The 15,403-nt window shown below is 38.0% G+C and overlaps 2 protein-coding genes across 7 annotated transcripts in view; one reads left to right on the forward strand and one right to left on the reverse strand.

Annotated features, from left to right (window-relative positions):
- Positions 1–3,382, forward strand: part of clocka (clock circadian regulator a) — a 61,906-nt gene extending 58,524 nt beyond the window's left edge. For all 6 annotated transcript variants that reach the window (XM_079584355.1, XM_079584357.1, XM_079584358.1 and 3 more), the window contains exon 24: positions 1,212–3,382. In XM_079584355.1, the coding sequence (XP_079440481.1) occupies positions 1,212–1,529 (318 nt within the window). In that variant the 3' untranslated portion in view covers positions 1,530–3,382. The remainder of the gene's footprint in view (positions 1–1,211) is intronic.
- Positions 3,383–9,367: 5,985 nt separating this feature from the next.
- tmem165 (transmembrane protein 165) lies at positions 9,368–14,823 on the reverse strand. Its single transcript, XM_079639716.1, has 6 exons — positions 14,452–14,823; positions 13,346–13,571; positions 11,579–11,754; positions 11,280–11,465; positions 10,706–10,811; positions 9,368–10,600 (listed from the first exon to the last, which is right to left on the reverse strand). Exons 1-6 carry the CDS (start codon positions 14,584–14,586, stop codon positions 10,524–10,526), a joined length of 906 nt encoding a protein of 301 aa, XP_079495842.1. The 5' UTR covers positions 14,587–14,823; the 3' UTR covers positions 9,368–10,523.
- Between the last annotated feature and the right edge of the window lie 580 nt (positions 14,824–15,403).

Consider the following 15,403-nt stretch of genomic DNA (forward strand, 5'->3'; position numbering starts at 1 on the left):
ATTCCAAAAATGTTTAAAGTACACTGTAAAAAATGTGGCTGCGATTAGTTAAAATTTGTTGAGATAACTCAAATATCCAACTTAACCAAACTAAACTTAAGTTAACTAAACTTAATATTTTAAGTCAAGCTTGAACACATACTTTTTAAAGTTGAAACAATGTTGGATTTTAAGTTGTGCTAAATAATCGCAGCAATTTTTTTTACAGTGTATTATTTTAAAAAGAGATGACATTTTTGAGAGAGCTATTCTTTAAAGGGCACCTATTATGCCCATTTTCACAAGATGTAAAATAAGTCTCTGATGTCCCCAGAGTGTGTATGTGAAGTTTTAGCTCAAAATACCCAACAGATAATTTTTACAGCACGTTTAAATTGTCACTTTTTGGGGCTGAGAAAAACGTACCGTTTTAGTTTGTATCCCTTTAAATGCAAATGAGCTGCTGCTCTCTGCATAGAGGGCGGAGCCTCACGAGCTTGCGCTCAGTGGCAGGACAATCTCATCTCACAGAATGATAATATCAAAACAGAAACACTCAGTAGCGGTGTTCATTTTGACCCGGAGTCGGACAATAATGCCTACAGAGCCAGAGAATATATGCTGTATGGAGATAGAGCAGGTATAGTTTTTGTGCAATTACGGTTATAACTTATTTTTCATCCTGCTTTTATCCACTATTAGTACAAGCCTGTTGTAGCAGACCACGTCCAAATGATGGCCAAAAACGTACTGATGAGTTTTATGAAGTTTATTGTACATCACACAAAATATGAAGTGTCTGTTTTACTCCAGAAAACACGTAAGAGCTGAACAAACACAATCAACATACACAGCTAATTAAACAGAAACACTTGTTACAAATAACAGTGAACAAATATATACACACCTTTTCAGGGGGTGTTTAATAAATAAACTGGTAAACTTTATATCCGTAAAACGACAGATGAAGTGTAATTACGCTTTAATTATTAATCACGCTTTAACTTCCATTACTACCGTGACCAGTATCGCTCCGGAGACTGTAAGCTGGATCACGAACAGTTGGTACAGATTTGATTCAAAATATATTTATTCATAATTCATATGGTACAATATAAATTTGTGATGCCTCAATTCACTAGTCTTTACTTTTTTTTTGTCTTATCGTGTTATCAGCAGGATTTGAATATCGCTACCACATGTATATTTATGTTGCGCACTTCCTCCTGCAGGCCCCTCGGCTTTTGCACGGCAACCAGTCTACCCAGCTGATCCTCCAGGCAGCGTTCCCTCTGCAGCAGCAAGGCACCTTTGCAGCTGCAACACAACAACAGCAGCAACTGCAACAGCAGCAGCAACAGCTTCAGCAGCAGCATCAACAACAGCAGCAGCAGCTGCAACAACAACATCAACAGCAGCAGCAGCAGCTGCAGCAACAACAGCAGCAACAGCTGCAGCAGCAACAGCAGCAGCAGCAGCAGCTACAGCAGCAACTGGCAGCTCATCGCTCGGACAGCATGACGGACCGCTCCAATGCGCCACCTCAGTAGCTGACCGCACGTCAGGGACACAACCCAATCTCCACTGAGCAGTCTTGCATGCTGGGGGGCTTCTGAGGGGGGTGTTTGAAGCTAAAAAAAATACTGTACCCTCTCAGATACCCTTCCACTGCTTATAGGTGAAGGGCCAGACCTGATTGGGCGTCGTTTTTTCACCCCATGCCCTATTCCACCTATAGGTAGTTGATCAACGGCTGCTTGCACTGAATTCTGGGAGAGGTCCGACCACGAACGCCGAACTTATCTGCTGGCTGGCAAAGCGGTCACCATCACACCCCCTTGGTCTCGTATGCCCAGTGTGTGCCGTCATCCCTCTTTCACAGGTTTAATTTATGCAGAACGAGTGCTTCGAGACTTCGAAGAAGTCCCGCAGGACAAACAGCACCTCTCTCTTTCTCTCCCTCTTTCCTCCTCATTTTACTTGTCGAAGTAATTATGGGTCAGAAAATATTTTTAAGAATGTCGTGTGGATTCCACTTTTATTGTACAGTTCACCTGTAAAATAATGTGTAAATATATGGACAAAAGGAAAGAGAAACTAATATTTTATATGATGCATGAGATGAAAAGCGTAGTCTGTTATTTGTAGCTTTGAATATACTTTTTTTTTCTAATATTCAAAGGAAAAAAAAGCTAAACTTAATACACATAATGGCTGATCTCTTCACAGACTTCCTTTTTCCAGTGGGATGGGGGTGAGTGTGTGTGTATGTGCTTGCGCACGTGTTCGTATGTATGTGTGTCTGCCAAGCAGGCAATGCTGGATCCTCAGATTGTGTCACAGTTTGTTAAAAAACGATCTTCATGTTTTTAGTAAAACTGTTAAAGGAACAGGCAATCTTTAGATGTTTTGCATCTTATGCAGTAACACCTTAGTAATTGCAAAAATATAGATATGAATATTTTAGAGAGATGTTTTACATTTGTAAATACTGTAAAGAGAAGGCTTCAGATTTAGTATATCTTGCAGTTAGTCAAAAATATTGAAATGGGGCTTCGACTGTTTAGCGCAGAATCATCACAGCTGGAAATGTCCTCACGACGTTTGCTATTATGTAACGATGATAGTTACGGTACTCTGCTAAACTGGAACTGACGCTTAAAACAGCAGGGTTATGATGGGGGAAAATATATTCACATAGTTTGTTTGATCTAAAACAATACAGGTAAATGAGCTTAAGGCTAAGCCATAGCTTCCTCTAGTTTTACAATGGTTTACATGGTTGTTTACACTGTTATACAGTGTTTTCGGTATGATTCACTATGTAGGTTTGAATAACCAGAAATATAAACAACCAATCCTGTTTATCATTTAGAGATTTTCACATATTTGCACAGCTTCAACGCAGGAGTACTTTCACTTGCCTTTTTCGGGTTTCCGCTCATCGTCAAACGATGACATTTCAATGATAACGACTTGACTTTGCAAACTTCTTCCATACTGATAGACACTCTTGAAAAGCAGGAATGTATAGGTTCACTAGTACCTCTGTAATGCTGACATAGTCACTGGCAGCTTCTAGCTCTTTGCCCAAAGCACAGAACACAAGCCTAGGGTTGACGATCTGATTCTGTTTATTGACCCCAGTAGTATTACAATTAAAATATGCCAGATTGTAGTTGATTAATTTGATATTTAAACTGTTTAACTGTGTCTTCAGGATCTTGAAATGTTTATTTATGCATTTTTTGACACGACAGTCGTTGTTAGAATTGCAGTCTCCTCAAAGTTGCTCGATAAGACATTAGCACTTAGCCATCATGAATGTTCAAAAGTAGTAGTTATGTTTTCCTGTAGGGTCAACATAAATTAAAAGTATATAAATAAATAATATATTTAATTTGTCACAAAAAAAATATTTATAGTTTTTATTTTTTTAAGATACCTTAACATATTTTGGGTCTCACTTTATATTGTGTTTTTAACTACTATTCACTCATTTTTTAATTAATAATATAAAACAACTCACTTATTTGTGTACTTACATGTTTTACAATGTACTTGTGTTTAAAAAGAAATGCATGCATGTAATTACAGCTGTAATTCATTTCTGTAATTATATCTATGATTACACTGTTGACCCTTCCCTTACCACCTAACCCAAACTTTAAATTAACCATACTCCCAAACCTGTCTCTAACCTTTCCCGTATCTCACCTCAATAGCAGAAAAAATACAACATAAACACAATAAGTACATTTTAACAATAAATTTTTTACAGTGTCTTACATATGTTACATGTTGTTACTTTTGCAACTAAACCAAACACTAACCCTATAGTAAATATGTACACTGTAGACAAAAAAATTGTTGTTTCAACTTAAAAGAGTAAGTGTTCATACGGCATTACATTTTTAAGTTTAGTCAACTCAAATATCCAAGTTTTCACTTACATGTACTTCACATTTTAAGTTGACTAAAATTACAATTTATGGCAGTATGAACTCTTACTTTTTTTTAAATATAAAAAAAATATTTGACTGTGTAGTTTCTTAATTTTACTCTGTACTTAAATGCATAATTACAGTGTAACAAAGACACCTTAAAATACAGTGTAACCAAAAATTGTTGTGTGTAAGTAGTAGTTAAATGCATATAAAGTGTGACCATTTCATATTGTAAAAGCTGAGAGTAGCAGGTTGCACAGTTTTGACAGTTGTATTGGTCTTGTGAGACAAGACCATGTTATTGTTTTAATTATTCTAATCGTCACATTTTAGTGAACTAATGAGCAATATTGCCTTTTAAAGGTTAGTACAAGTAGACCGGTTCATTCCAATATTTTCCATATCAGAAGTGCCAGTCTGAATGTTCGGTTTGTGCGGGATGTTGAAGCCTCCCACCCGGAGTGCTGGTCCAATCGCTGTTCATGTTGCAGTATCCACCCGGTAGAATATCTGTAGTAGTCTGATAATGCAGTATGTAATCGAACTCGTCCTTTTGTTCGCTTACTCTTCGAGTCGCTCCTATAGTATATGACGGTCATTAATGTGTTGGTTATGGTTTCTGTGGTCATGTAGACGTAATGGATGGCTGTACATTTCAATGCCACAGACATTTTGTGACCGAACGGCATGGCTCGAATGAGCAAGGCGAGATTATTGATTGAATGTAACTGTCACTTAGCTTTATAGTAAGTTTTAAAGAGGATTATATAAAATAAAACAAATAGATGTTCTTATTTTTCTACAGCAAGGTCAGAACAGAGAATTTATGCAGATAGGCTATAGTTGATGTATAAAACAACTGTTATACACCTTTTGCACGGAAAAGTGAACAGAATATCAAGCTAACTCCACATTGTAACCTCAAATGAAGGATTTAAACAAACTGTGACACACTGGAGGACCAGTTGAACTTTCTCCCCACAATGCAGTTGGATTCAGGAAGTGGTTATTTTAAGGTCTTTGTCCGAGTAAGAGAGGTCATTGATTTATGCTACAGACTCCTACTTGTGTTTTGGAGAATTTGAAGGTAACACGTTAAAAAAAAATAAAGAGTAGTCTTGCTTAAAAAGTAAGACGACCAGTCTGGGTCACAAATGACCTTCTGATGCATAGTGGATCCTCTCGCACTGGCATCAGATGTCAGTTGACGACACATGCAATGATGTTTTGGAGTACAAGGGGTTGTTTTTCTGTTTTCTGCACTGATTTGTATTATGTCAGCCCTAAGGTAACAGATAAATACTACAGCTTCCTCAGGTTGGTTCAGAATAATCAAACCCAACATCAATCTTGCCCCTTCTTTCTATTCCTCACTTGATCTTGTTGTAGTGACCTATTCAATAACACACATTATTCTGCATTTACCATAAAGAGACACAAAAAAACAGGATCTGTCATAATGGTTGCCCTCTATGTAACTCTGGATTGTCTGTGGTGCTCAATGCAACTTCATGTCATGCTGGCATTTAGTAATGAACCCAAAGAGCTGTGAGGAAAGATAAGAGAACATGCCGAAATCCTGTTGAATTTGCTTTTGAAACGTTAAAAAGCGCCCAGTGGAAAAGGAGGTGGTGAACCATGTTAAATGTTCTGTAGTTCTGATGTACGCACTAGAAGTTCTGAATGTCTATCAGTGTTCTCTTGCTATCATTTAATCTTTGTACGTGTGATGTTCTTTGCTGAGCACTCGTGTTTGGCTCATGAAATTTATCTGGTCGGTACACGTTAATACAGAGGAAATAAAGAAAATTATTTAAATATACCTAAAAATAGGTTTAAACTTTCACCATTTGTTAGGTTTCATCAAATTTCAGAGCTCCATCAGGGGCTACTGAGTTTTTCCTAAACTCAATTTTTAAAATAAGAAATCTGTAATATCAGAAAACAGTGTGCTGTATTGGGTTCATTTTGTGAGCCAGGCCATTCTTACATTTAACAAAGAAATAATGGAACCTTTTTAAACGAACAGTGCCGTTTACTCCCCTTATTCAATTTTGAAAATAAAATGATTTAAAAAAAATGCATTGTTGACTGTTTTTATTCTTTCTTTCTTTTTCGGTCTGGTAGTTTTCCCTCTAAATAAGGTTTAGGGTGGGATTTTTCCAGTGACTCTTTTTTTTGCAGGTCACATTGTTACCCCAGAAGGTGGCAACTCAACCATTTAATTCAAAAACATTATTGATTCATTCTGGAGTTACTTCACACTGTCCGCCACTGCGTGTTCCTCGAGACGACGGTTGATTTGGCTTCGTTTTAAACTATTTTTGTGTTGGGAAAACAGCCGAAGTAACACCCGTATTTAAAATGTAATTATTCAATATTAACTTCTTGTTTATTAAACTTGTATAAAAACAATAATCACATCCGCAATCAAGATTACTTGCAGCCTCGAGGCTTGAGCCTACCCCCGAATCACAGTGGTCCAACTGTGCCGCGTTTACGATGCTGATGGGACAATTTGCTAAATTGTGGGTTCCACTTATGAATCTATGTATGAATGTACTATAACAGGTTTAAGACACGATTGTAAACGTTCCCGAAAGTTCTGCCATTACAGCGCAGTATTTCGCAGCGCCATTCTCAACCGTTCCCAAAATTCCCCCTGTGGATGAAGTCTGCAGCTGGCTGAAAGCTTGACAGGTGGGAGTTCTAGAGTGATTTATGTTGTTTTACTTGTGGCCCAGCAATGGGTCATTTTGCTTGAGCCAAATCCACTGGCTACTTCTTTCCACCACCTCTGAGACTTCTCTGATGTTCTCTCAATGTCTTTGAGTTTCAGGGCTGATGTAGCTTGCTGCACTGCATCGGATAGAGGAGGTGCAGCAGTACTGATGGTCTTGTCTCTAGAATCATTCAGTGTCAACTGCAGTGTTTCTTTAGAACACTTGTATTCCCCGGTTAGACTAGTGAGAGGTAGTTCCAGGACCCCTTTGCCGTAGAGGCTGCTGTTAGTGAAACATCGTAAAACACAGAGCAATTTTTTGGCGTATAAAGTGATTGTTCGCTCCATCTTCTCCACAGCTGTCAATGGGACTTAATATACGGTGAGTAGCCCTATTGTCCGGGGATGAGTCCAAACTGTAGGCACTGGAGCTTCAGTTTCCAGTGTTGTGATATGTTCTGGTACGTGGAAGAATTTGAAAGATTCCCAGAGAAGATTATGGGGAACTGAGCCAAATGGGGCCTTGCCAGGTTAAGAAAAACACATGTAGGTCTCTCTTGTCCTTTTTGGCTGCTTGGATCTGATGCCAGATCATATGATCCAAGCAGCCAGAGAATCCTGGACTTCCTGCTTTCTGTACAGATGTGTTGATGTACTTGTTTTTTTTCTTTCAGGTAGGCATACAGTGTGCTGCTATACTAAAAGAGATTTTCCCATCGACGTTGAGAAGGCAGATTGGCTGGAATTGGCTGATGTCTGATGCACCCTTTTCTTTTGGAATAAGCACGCCGCCAGCCCTTTGCCAAGCCATGGGTATATTTTGCTTCTGCCATATTACCCTCATGAGCCGCCACAGAAAGCGTAGGACATCCGGTGCGTTCTTATAGTACTCTGTTAGGCCCTGGAGCAGATGCTGCTCTTACTCGCCGGGCCATGTTTTCAGCCTCTTTTTCTATTTAGGAGGGCTAGTGTCCAGGTTGAATTCAGGTAGTTGGATTGGCAGGATGTCAGGTGGGATGACTATCTGCTCATGCCTTTCATGGTGGATGTGTTTCAGGTTTCTCCAATTCCTGTCTTGATGTTTCCAAAGTTCTGCTTTTTTTCTTTTCAAAAAGTTCTTTGACGAACTTAAAAGGATCTTTATAGAAACATGTTCTTTCTTCTTGCACAGTTTCCTCAAGTTCTCTGCCCTTTGCAAAGTCGCCAGCCAGATCTTAATATCCACTTGGAGTGGCATGAGACCTCCTCGCTCAGCGTCAGAGGCTCTTTTCCACTGTTTTTTAATCTGTCTCCTCTCTTTGACCTGCCTCTCGATCTCTTGCTGCCTTCTGGACTTGGCTGGTGCCCATCCTTTCAAGCTTTAACGCTTTTGTGCCTACTTGTTGCTCCAAGATTTGAGTTAGGTCACAATTGATTGTTTCCCATTCTTTTTTGGTGACCGCTTTGGGACTTTTCACACCAGGTTTGCGGCCGTCAATTTTTTTCTCCTTGGATGTTTTTGTGGTTGCGTTGGCTCCTCCACCGGCATTTCTGTGCTTGTAGCTCTTTCTCAAGTAACAGGGGTGCTGATGCCCAGCAAACATTGGTTTGTGTCCCGTCGCTGTGCTTCACGCAACCAATATGACCGGTTGCCTCGTAAGAAGTACTGGTCAATTTGGGGCCCTTGTCTCTGGTCTCTCAAGCTCCTTTTTCTCTCTTAGTGGATCCTCAAGCCCTTCTCTGATGTTATTTTCTCCCAACCCCACATGCACACCTGGAGCTTGCATTTTGCTGCCATCGTGAATGTCTTGTGATGTGCCCTCCTTGTCCGCAGAATCTTCCATACCTGGGCCTGTAACTGTTATCAATCAGTGAGCCGATGGGGTGTCTACAACTAACTGAACTAGTGTTGAACAAACATATTGAAAAATTACTACATTAGCTTATATTTAATACTTTGTGAAGATATTAAATCAGAAAATGCTAAAAATGTGTAAAATAGTTGTATCATCATATGTTGATGTTCTGATATTTGTTTTTATTTTTGTGAAGTCATAATTTTGCATTGCGGCTTGTTATTTGCAAATGTTACGTTTTACTAGTATTTTTCTGTCTTTTTTGTGTGAATTGTATTAAAGGGTCAGTAAACCATAATTATTATTATATTGTCTCGTGTTTTAATTCATGGACAATAGCAAGTGAAATTCAAGGACATTTTGACCACTGACTAAACTAGGAAATATCAGTTTTCCATATAAAACATTGTTCCCAAAACTTTTTTTGACACTTAAGCTGCAATTTAACTGCATTATATGGCATCAAAACAAGGTATTTATGGAAACATAGCACAAACATAGTCGAAACATTTACGTTTCTTAGATTTTGACGTATGAAAGCAATATATATATTGTTCAAGATGAAGACAAACTCACTTTCTGCTTGTCAAATACTTTGGAACATGTTTATGTGATGGAACTACACCAGTGGTTATTCTGCTAGTGTGTGAGAACTTGATAGCCACAAAAATGTAATAATTAAAAAGGGACTCGAAAAAGCTATTAAGTTCTGAGAAAACCTCAAGTATCATTTGTTTGCAGATGCCACATGGTTTGATATTTTTCATCTAAACTATTTCAGAGCACATTTGTTAACATCTTTTTACTTTATAACCATGTAGGTTATTACATCTGCTCCTTGTATTAAGTGTTCATATTGTAACAAAAAAAAAACCACACACATCTGAAAGACTGAGACTGACCTTTTAATTTAATATTTACAGGAATAACATTTGTGTAGTTCCTCTAAAGTTCAGCACACTTTTTAACCCCTGTCAAATATTGACAAAGTCACCCTGAAAATGTTACAAAAAAAAGAAAGAAAAACCCCAATCTCCTCCTCGACTGAACAAATTCTTCAACCATGACAAAATATCAATATCTGTGCTCCGTACTACAATAAATAAAACCGTCTGAGGAAAAGGGCAGACTTCTGAAATTATAGTTACAATTCCTTGACAGAGACTGCAAACTATTTGCTTTGTGCCTCTTCCAGGGGATTCTGTGACAACATGACTTCGTGACCATAGGGAAAGAGTGATCACCAATGCATTTGAGTGCACAATGATGACCAGTAAATACCATGACCGGGTTTAAAGGCCACATGTGATGATGTAATCAGAATCCACATCATTTCAAGCCTTTGGTAATATGGTATGAAAGAATACAATGACAACTCATCAACAGGCAGTTTACACTCCAGGCAGTTCCTAAAGAAAACTTTAGTGTTCAATTCAGAACTGTAGTTTGTCATTGATAAGGGAATCATGACTGTTATATTGGTGAGGCTCTTATCCACTGAGACGTGTGTAGACAACACAAGATGTCACAGGGAAGGGTGACGGTGCTCGTCTTGATCTGGTGGTTGAGTTACAGCTGTTGTAGTCAAGTAAGATTGAACTTAAATAAAATAGACTGGACCCAGGCCAGCATTTAACCATAATGCACTACTCAAAGGTAAAACAATATAGAATCAAGATTCATTTAATGTTATTTAAAAAGATACTATGTGCAATGACAAACATCTGGCAAGTTCAAGTAAACGGTTAGGTGGGTTACTGGAGAAATATAAGGATCACCTAAAAACAGAATAATGTCTGGTTGAAAGAAAAGCAAGGAGGAATTAAGCAAAAAAAACGAAATGCTCATTAAGACATGAGCAGTAAATTGTTTTTCATTCATTCACTCACTCACACACACACACACACAAAAGAGATTCACTCAAACAAACAAGCAAGCCATCCATCCACAGTCTTTGCGTAGTCTCTCTCTGTTCCACTTCTTCGGTGTTGTAATGTGGTGACTGGATGTACAAAATGAAACCAAGAGTTACTTAATCCATCAGAATCCAGAATCGGGCTTGATAAAGAGGGCGGAGAATGCGAAGGCGAGGAAAACGATCCCACCAATGATTGTAACTGTAGACATAAAAGGAAATATCAGCAAATAAATCTGGATATAGATCATTGCTCACGTAAACCTACAGAACATTATAAGCACTGTAGTAAATGACTCAATCTCACCGGTTCTGACAGAGATCTTCTGAGCCACCATCCTTCCACCGATAACAGCCAGTCCTGTGCACAGACAGTGTCCCAATGTTCCCCCAACTGCTACTCCAAACGGATTCTGCAGCACAAAACCAGCCAGATATTCACAGGTAACCTCTCTAAAGTGATTTGCTAGCTGCTAAAAATGAGCAATACAAAGTGCTGGATTATTACAGTCATCCTACAGGACTTTACTGAGCCATTAAATGAGATGAGATTTATGAGATTGGTAAATTGTAATATATATTACAAGTATACATTTTAATGTATCATATTAAAACATGTACATATACATATATATATATATATATATATATAGATAGATAGTGTACATGTTTTAATATTTAGACCAGTTCTATTATTGATTGCTATCAGGATGTGAAGAAAGTTTCAACCAGTATAACAAAAAGTGTTCATGAAATACATTTACTACTCTATTAAAATATATATCACATTCCGGTTTTTTTTTTTATTCATGCGCAATACATTTCCATGGGATTTAAGAGTTTAGAATAGAGGTCTAATTTTGGACTCTACAATACAATACCTCTCTTGCAGCCAGAACAATGGTTGCCAGCTGAGAGCGGTCACCCCATTCGGCGAGGAAGGTGAGGGTGAGTGCCTGAACGAATATGGGTGAGATCACATTGTGCCACTTCCTCTGAGGCAACAAGTTCGCCGTCGACCCCGCTTCCACGTCGGGTGTGCCGTTTGCCAGCTTATAGCGCTGAAGCTGAGGGAGGAGAGGTCAATCAGAAGTCAGATAAGATGCTTCAAATATTCAGGTGGTGTTATATATATAGCCATACCTGCGGACTAACACACTTTCAGTTACAAAGCTGTTACCTCCTCATCTTTTTTCTTTATCTCAGCCTGGACCTCCTCCAGCTCCTCTTGCCCTTCATCAGCACTCATCCTCAGTCCCTCCCTCAGCATCCTCAACCCAAAGATGGCAAACAGCGCTGTTGAAATGTAGTAGGTATAGATCCGTGGGATAATGGTGGTGGCATAACCAAACAGGACTAATGGGAAGACAAACAGAAAAATAGGTCATTCATGCATTGAGAGGATTTTATAAAAGACACACGGTAGATCAACACTCTTTTAATGCATTAGATATTAAGCATATAAAAAAGCAGAGGCCTAAGAGCTGAATTATGCGCTATTTTCTGTAAAACCTTTATGTAATATTTAATTATATAAGACACTGATAAAGCTGAATAGACAAAAAGAAGTCTGTCATTAGAAATCTGTTAAATCAGTATGGCATGATGATAGTGTTTTGGATGGATGCAAATTTACTATGAAACTTTCATTATGAATAATATCCTGTAAATATCTCACAAGACTTTTACTGACACTATGCACTGCTAAGCTAGATGAGAAAGATATGAAAGACAAGAATAGGAATTAAAGAAGCACCGATACAAAAATGTTCCGCCGATTATTCAGAATGATCTACCGATAACGATAGTTTGATTTTCTTGAGGGGAAAAAGATCTCCCAATGAATGCTGTAAACGACAGGGAACCCTCTCATTTGGTACATTACTATAATATTAGAGGTTAAAATTAACAACAGAGCCAAAACTATTACATTCAACTGCTATTTATTTTCAAATATAATAATTAATACATTCAAATAAATAATTAATTGTATACAACTCAGTTGTATCAGAAGTAACTTCTTATTAGAAGTAACAAAGCTGTTTGCGGTTATTGGATGAGAGGCACGCTACAAATAATGTTTGGTGTAGGGAAAAACCGTGGACCTGCCAACCCTGGCTTGAACTACAGGTGATTCATGGGGTCAAATAGAGCCTGTTTAACGTTGCTTGCTATTATTTCAGGTAGACAGCTCTAAATTCATCACAAGCCATTTTCTTCACACACAGTACGAGATGTAGCCTGATTTCCGCCTCCTTTTGATTGACAGGGTATAATCGGCCCTGATCATAGGCTGCTTTTTTTAAACAATCAGCCGATATTTATAATAATTGCTTTATCGGCCATTATTGGATTGTTACCGATTATTGGTCGATACATCTGTGCATCCCTAATAGGAATCCAGAAAATTTGAAAAGGGTGACAAAGTAAAACAAAAAAACACTTGAGCTCAAATAAAGCTAAAGTGAAATTGACAAAATTTGGGCAATCTAAATTGAATTTTTTAATTATGTTCTATCCCTATTCCCTACACATTCAAATGAAAAAAGAAATCTAATTAAAGAAATGGTTGCAAAGCTTACTTAAAGCTGTCACTCAGATCTAGTTTGTCTTTTTAGACCAAATTAAGTTTTGTAATTACTGATATATTCAATAGATTGTCACAATTATGACACTAATGTATCATTTAAATTGCTGGATACAATTGAGAAGGTCAAGGCCTCTGAGGTGGGACAAGCTAAAAGTTAAGGATGTGGGGGTATTAGATTTAGTTTAAAACTTGCTAAATTAAATTTTATGTCAGATATCAGATTATTATGTAATACACAAAAACACCCCCCTCCCCCTCCCTATAAAGTCATGTGACACTAAAGGTCGTAGCATATCAACATTTGTAGATGATTTTAAAACAAGTAAAGGTGTTTTAGAACAACTGTATTTCACCTACCTGACAGACACGTCATGAGTCCCAAAGCCAACATGGCGCCCACCAAAACAGTGAGGCGATTGTAGCGCATAGCCATGATTGCTGCGATGAAGAATGTCTTGTCTCCCAGTTCAGACACGATGATGACTGAGATGGCTGCCACAAAGGCATGAATAAAACCCAGGTTTCCCTTATTGGGTTCATTGATGCTCACTGCCGGGCCGGGAGCGTGACCGGTGGTTGCCTTCTGCAGCAGGACAGAAATTATGATTCAGATGTTAGGTCAATTAATAGTAACAACTGTCTAAGCAACATAATTTCTACAAAATATGGAGCAACAGAAACTCTAACAACATTTAGAGATTCAATAAAGCATTTAATATATATATATATAAAAAGCAAGAATAAGAGTATGAAAACTATGGGGGTACAAGATGGAACTGTTCAGGAGATTTTGTCAACTAGTAGCATGATTGCTTATTCTTCAAAACATTGCCTGAAGAAAAATATTGTAGAGCTGAAAAATAACTTATTTTTATTTTCTGTGTGTGCTGCAAATGAAACTCATTTTGATACTCCTATCATTTTACTGGTAGTTTACAACCTTTTTGAGTTCAGTATAATGATATGTATCGAATCGTGACATGAGGGTATCGTTACACCCCCTACTTACTACATATCAATGCAACTGGGTTCTTTAATTTGATCTACTCATACCCTCAGAGAAAAAATATCAATATCAGTGCCTCTGACTGATCAAATTGCACTTCATCTTTGAGAAGGGTGGATGAACTCCTGGGTCTCCAACACTTCACATAAATAGCAGATGAGTAGATAAAGAAACTGAAGTTTTTTTTATGGTTAAATACATGTATACCAAAATATAAAAACGGACATTATCTACAGCAGAATATCCTGGACGATCCCTGCTTGACAAAAGTATTACATTCATCCGTTTATTCCAGCCAAATAACCGTGTAGCCAGTGTTTCCCTTGAATGACACTTCCCTCTTTACCCAAGTTAGCTAGTTTTAGCACAACTCTCAACAATTTTTACACATTTATATAGTTTTAATAATTTATCTCATGCATGTTTCCTTGCAAAAAGGAAATTTGTTCTTACGCACCTCCGCGGGCGGCTGCTCGACTTTATTCTCTTCTTGAGTTGCTATAACACGGGCTGAAAACAACACGACGTTCAGTAGAACAAGGAAGCATTTAAACCTGCCACCGCCATGCCGCTCGCCGGCCCGGAGAGGCATCTTAAGGGATGGCTAATGCGGGTTCTTCTGTGGTAATACTGTGCAAATTGAGCTAATAAAACCGCCAATTTATAAACATTAGCGTTTTGTCGTTACGATCTGGCTAACCGACCCTGGTCATCATTTTAGCCGAGAGACTGACACCAAAGGCTTAGACAAACGTGTCGTGTGGAATCTGGCCGTGATTGGGAGTTGGGAGATAAACGTGTACATACGTCACTAAAATTGAGGTAGACTATTGGTTGAAACGTCGTCAGTCTTAATAATGTATGAAGAAACACCTTCATGTTAGGTAGAGTTGCAACGTAAAGCGTAAAAGGGAAAAATGGGATTAGAAACTCCTCCTCTCAAAAGACAAGAATAATTTAGACATTAGTTTGGCATCTCATTGTTTCACGAATTTGCACATTTCTGAAATGTATTTATTAGCAGTGGATACTATTACTTCAAGTGCAAATGCCATCTTTTCACACCAAGTTCAAAATAATGATGGACTACACACAATCGGTGTAAATAGAAACGAAAAGCAATGGTGGCTATATAAACATATACGTTGTTTCGCAATACTGACCTCAAGATTATTGAATCTAATGCATAAACTAATAAAATCTTCAAAAGCATGTAAATGCTCATTTTAATTGATCATATTTACCACTTGTGCTTAATCATTGATATTGTATATCATTGTTAACCTTTCTGTATTTCCTTATGTTTTCTCGTACAAATGAAAATAAAGTGAATGTCATCGATTCATCAATAGCAAGAATAAGGCAGATGTAATGGACTCTCTTGTTTTTATGGGGTTGGATTCATTTCC

The sequence above is a fragment of the Phoxinus phoxinus genome (genome assembly GCF_949152265.1).
Source record: "Phoxinus phoxinus genome assembly, chromosome: 16".
Classification (NCBI taxonomy): Eukaryota; Metazoa; Chordata; class Actinopteri; order Cypriniformes; family Leuciscidae; genus Phoxinus; species Phoxinus phoxinus.

Bases quoted from the DNA above. Each gene is read 5' to 3' on its own strand.
- tmem165 (XM_079639716.1), bottom strand. From the start codon at position 14,586: ATGCCTCTCCGGGCCGGCGAGCGGCATGGCGGTGGCAGGTTTAAATGC. The intron at 11,466-11,578 runs GTAACAGCTTTG...CTCCTCCCTCAG, and splicing joins TAAAGAAAAAAGATGAGGAG to CTTCAGCGCTATAAGCTGGC. The intron at 10,812-11,279 runs GTATTGTATTGT...TTTGTGCTGCAG, and splicing joins TTGTTCTGGCTGCAAGAGAG to AATCCGTTTGGAGTAGCAGT.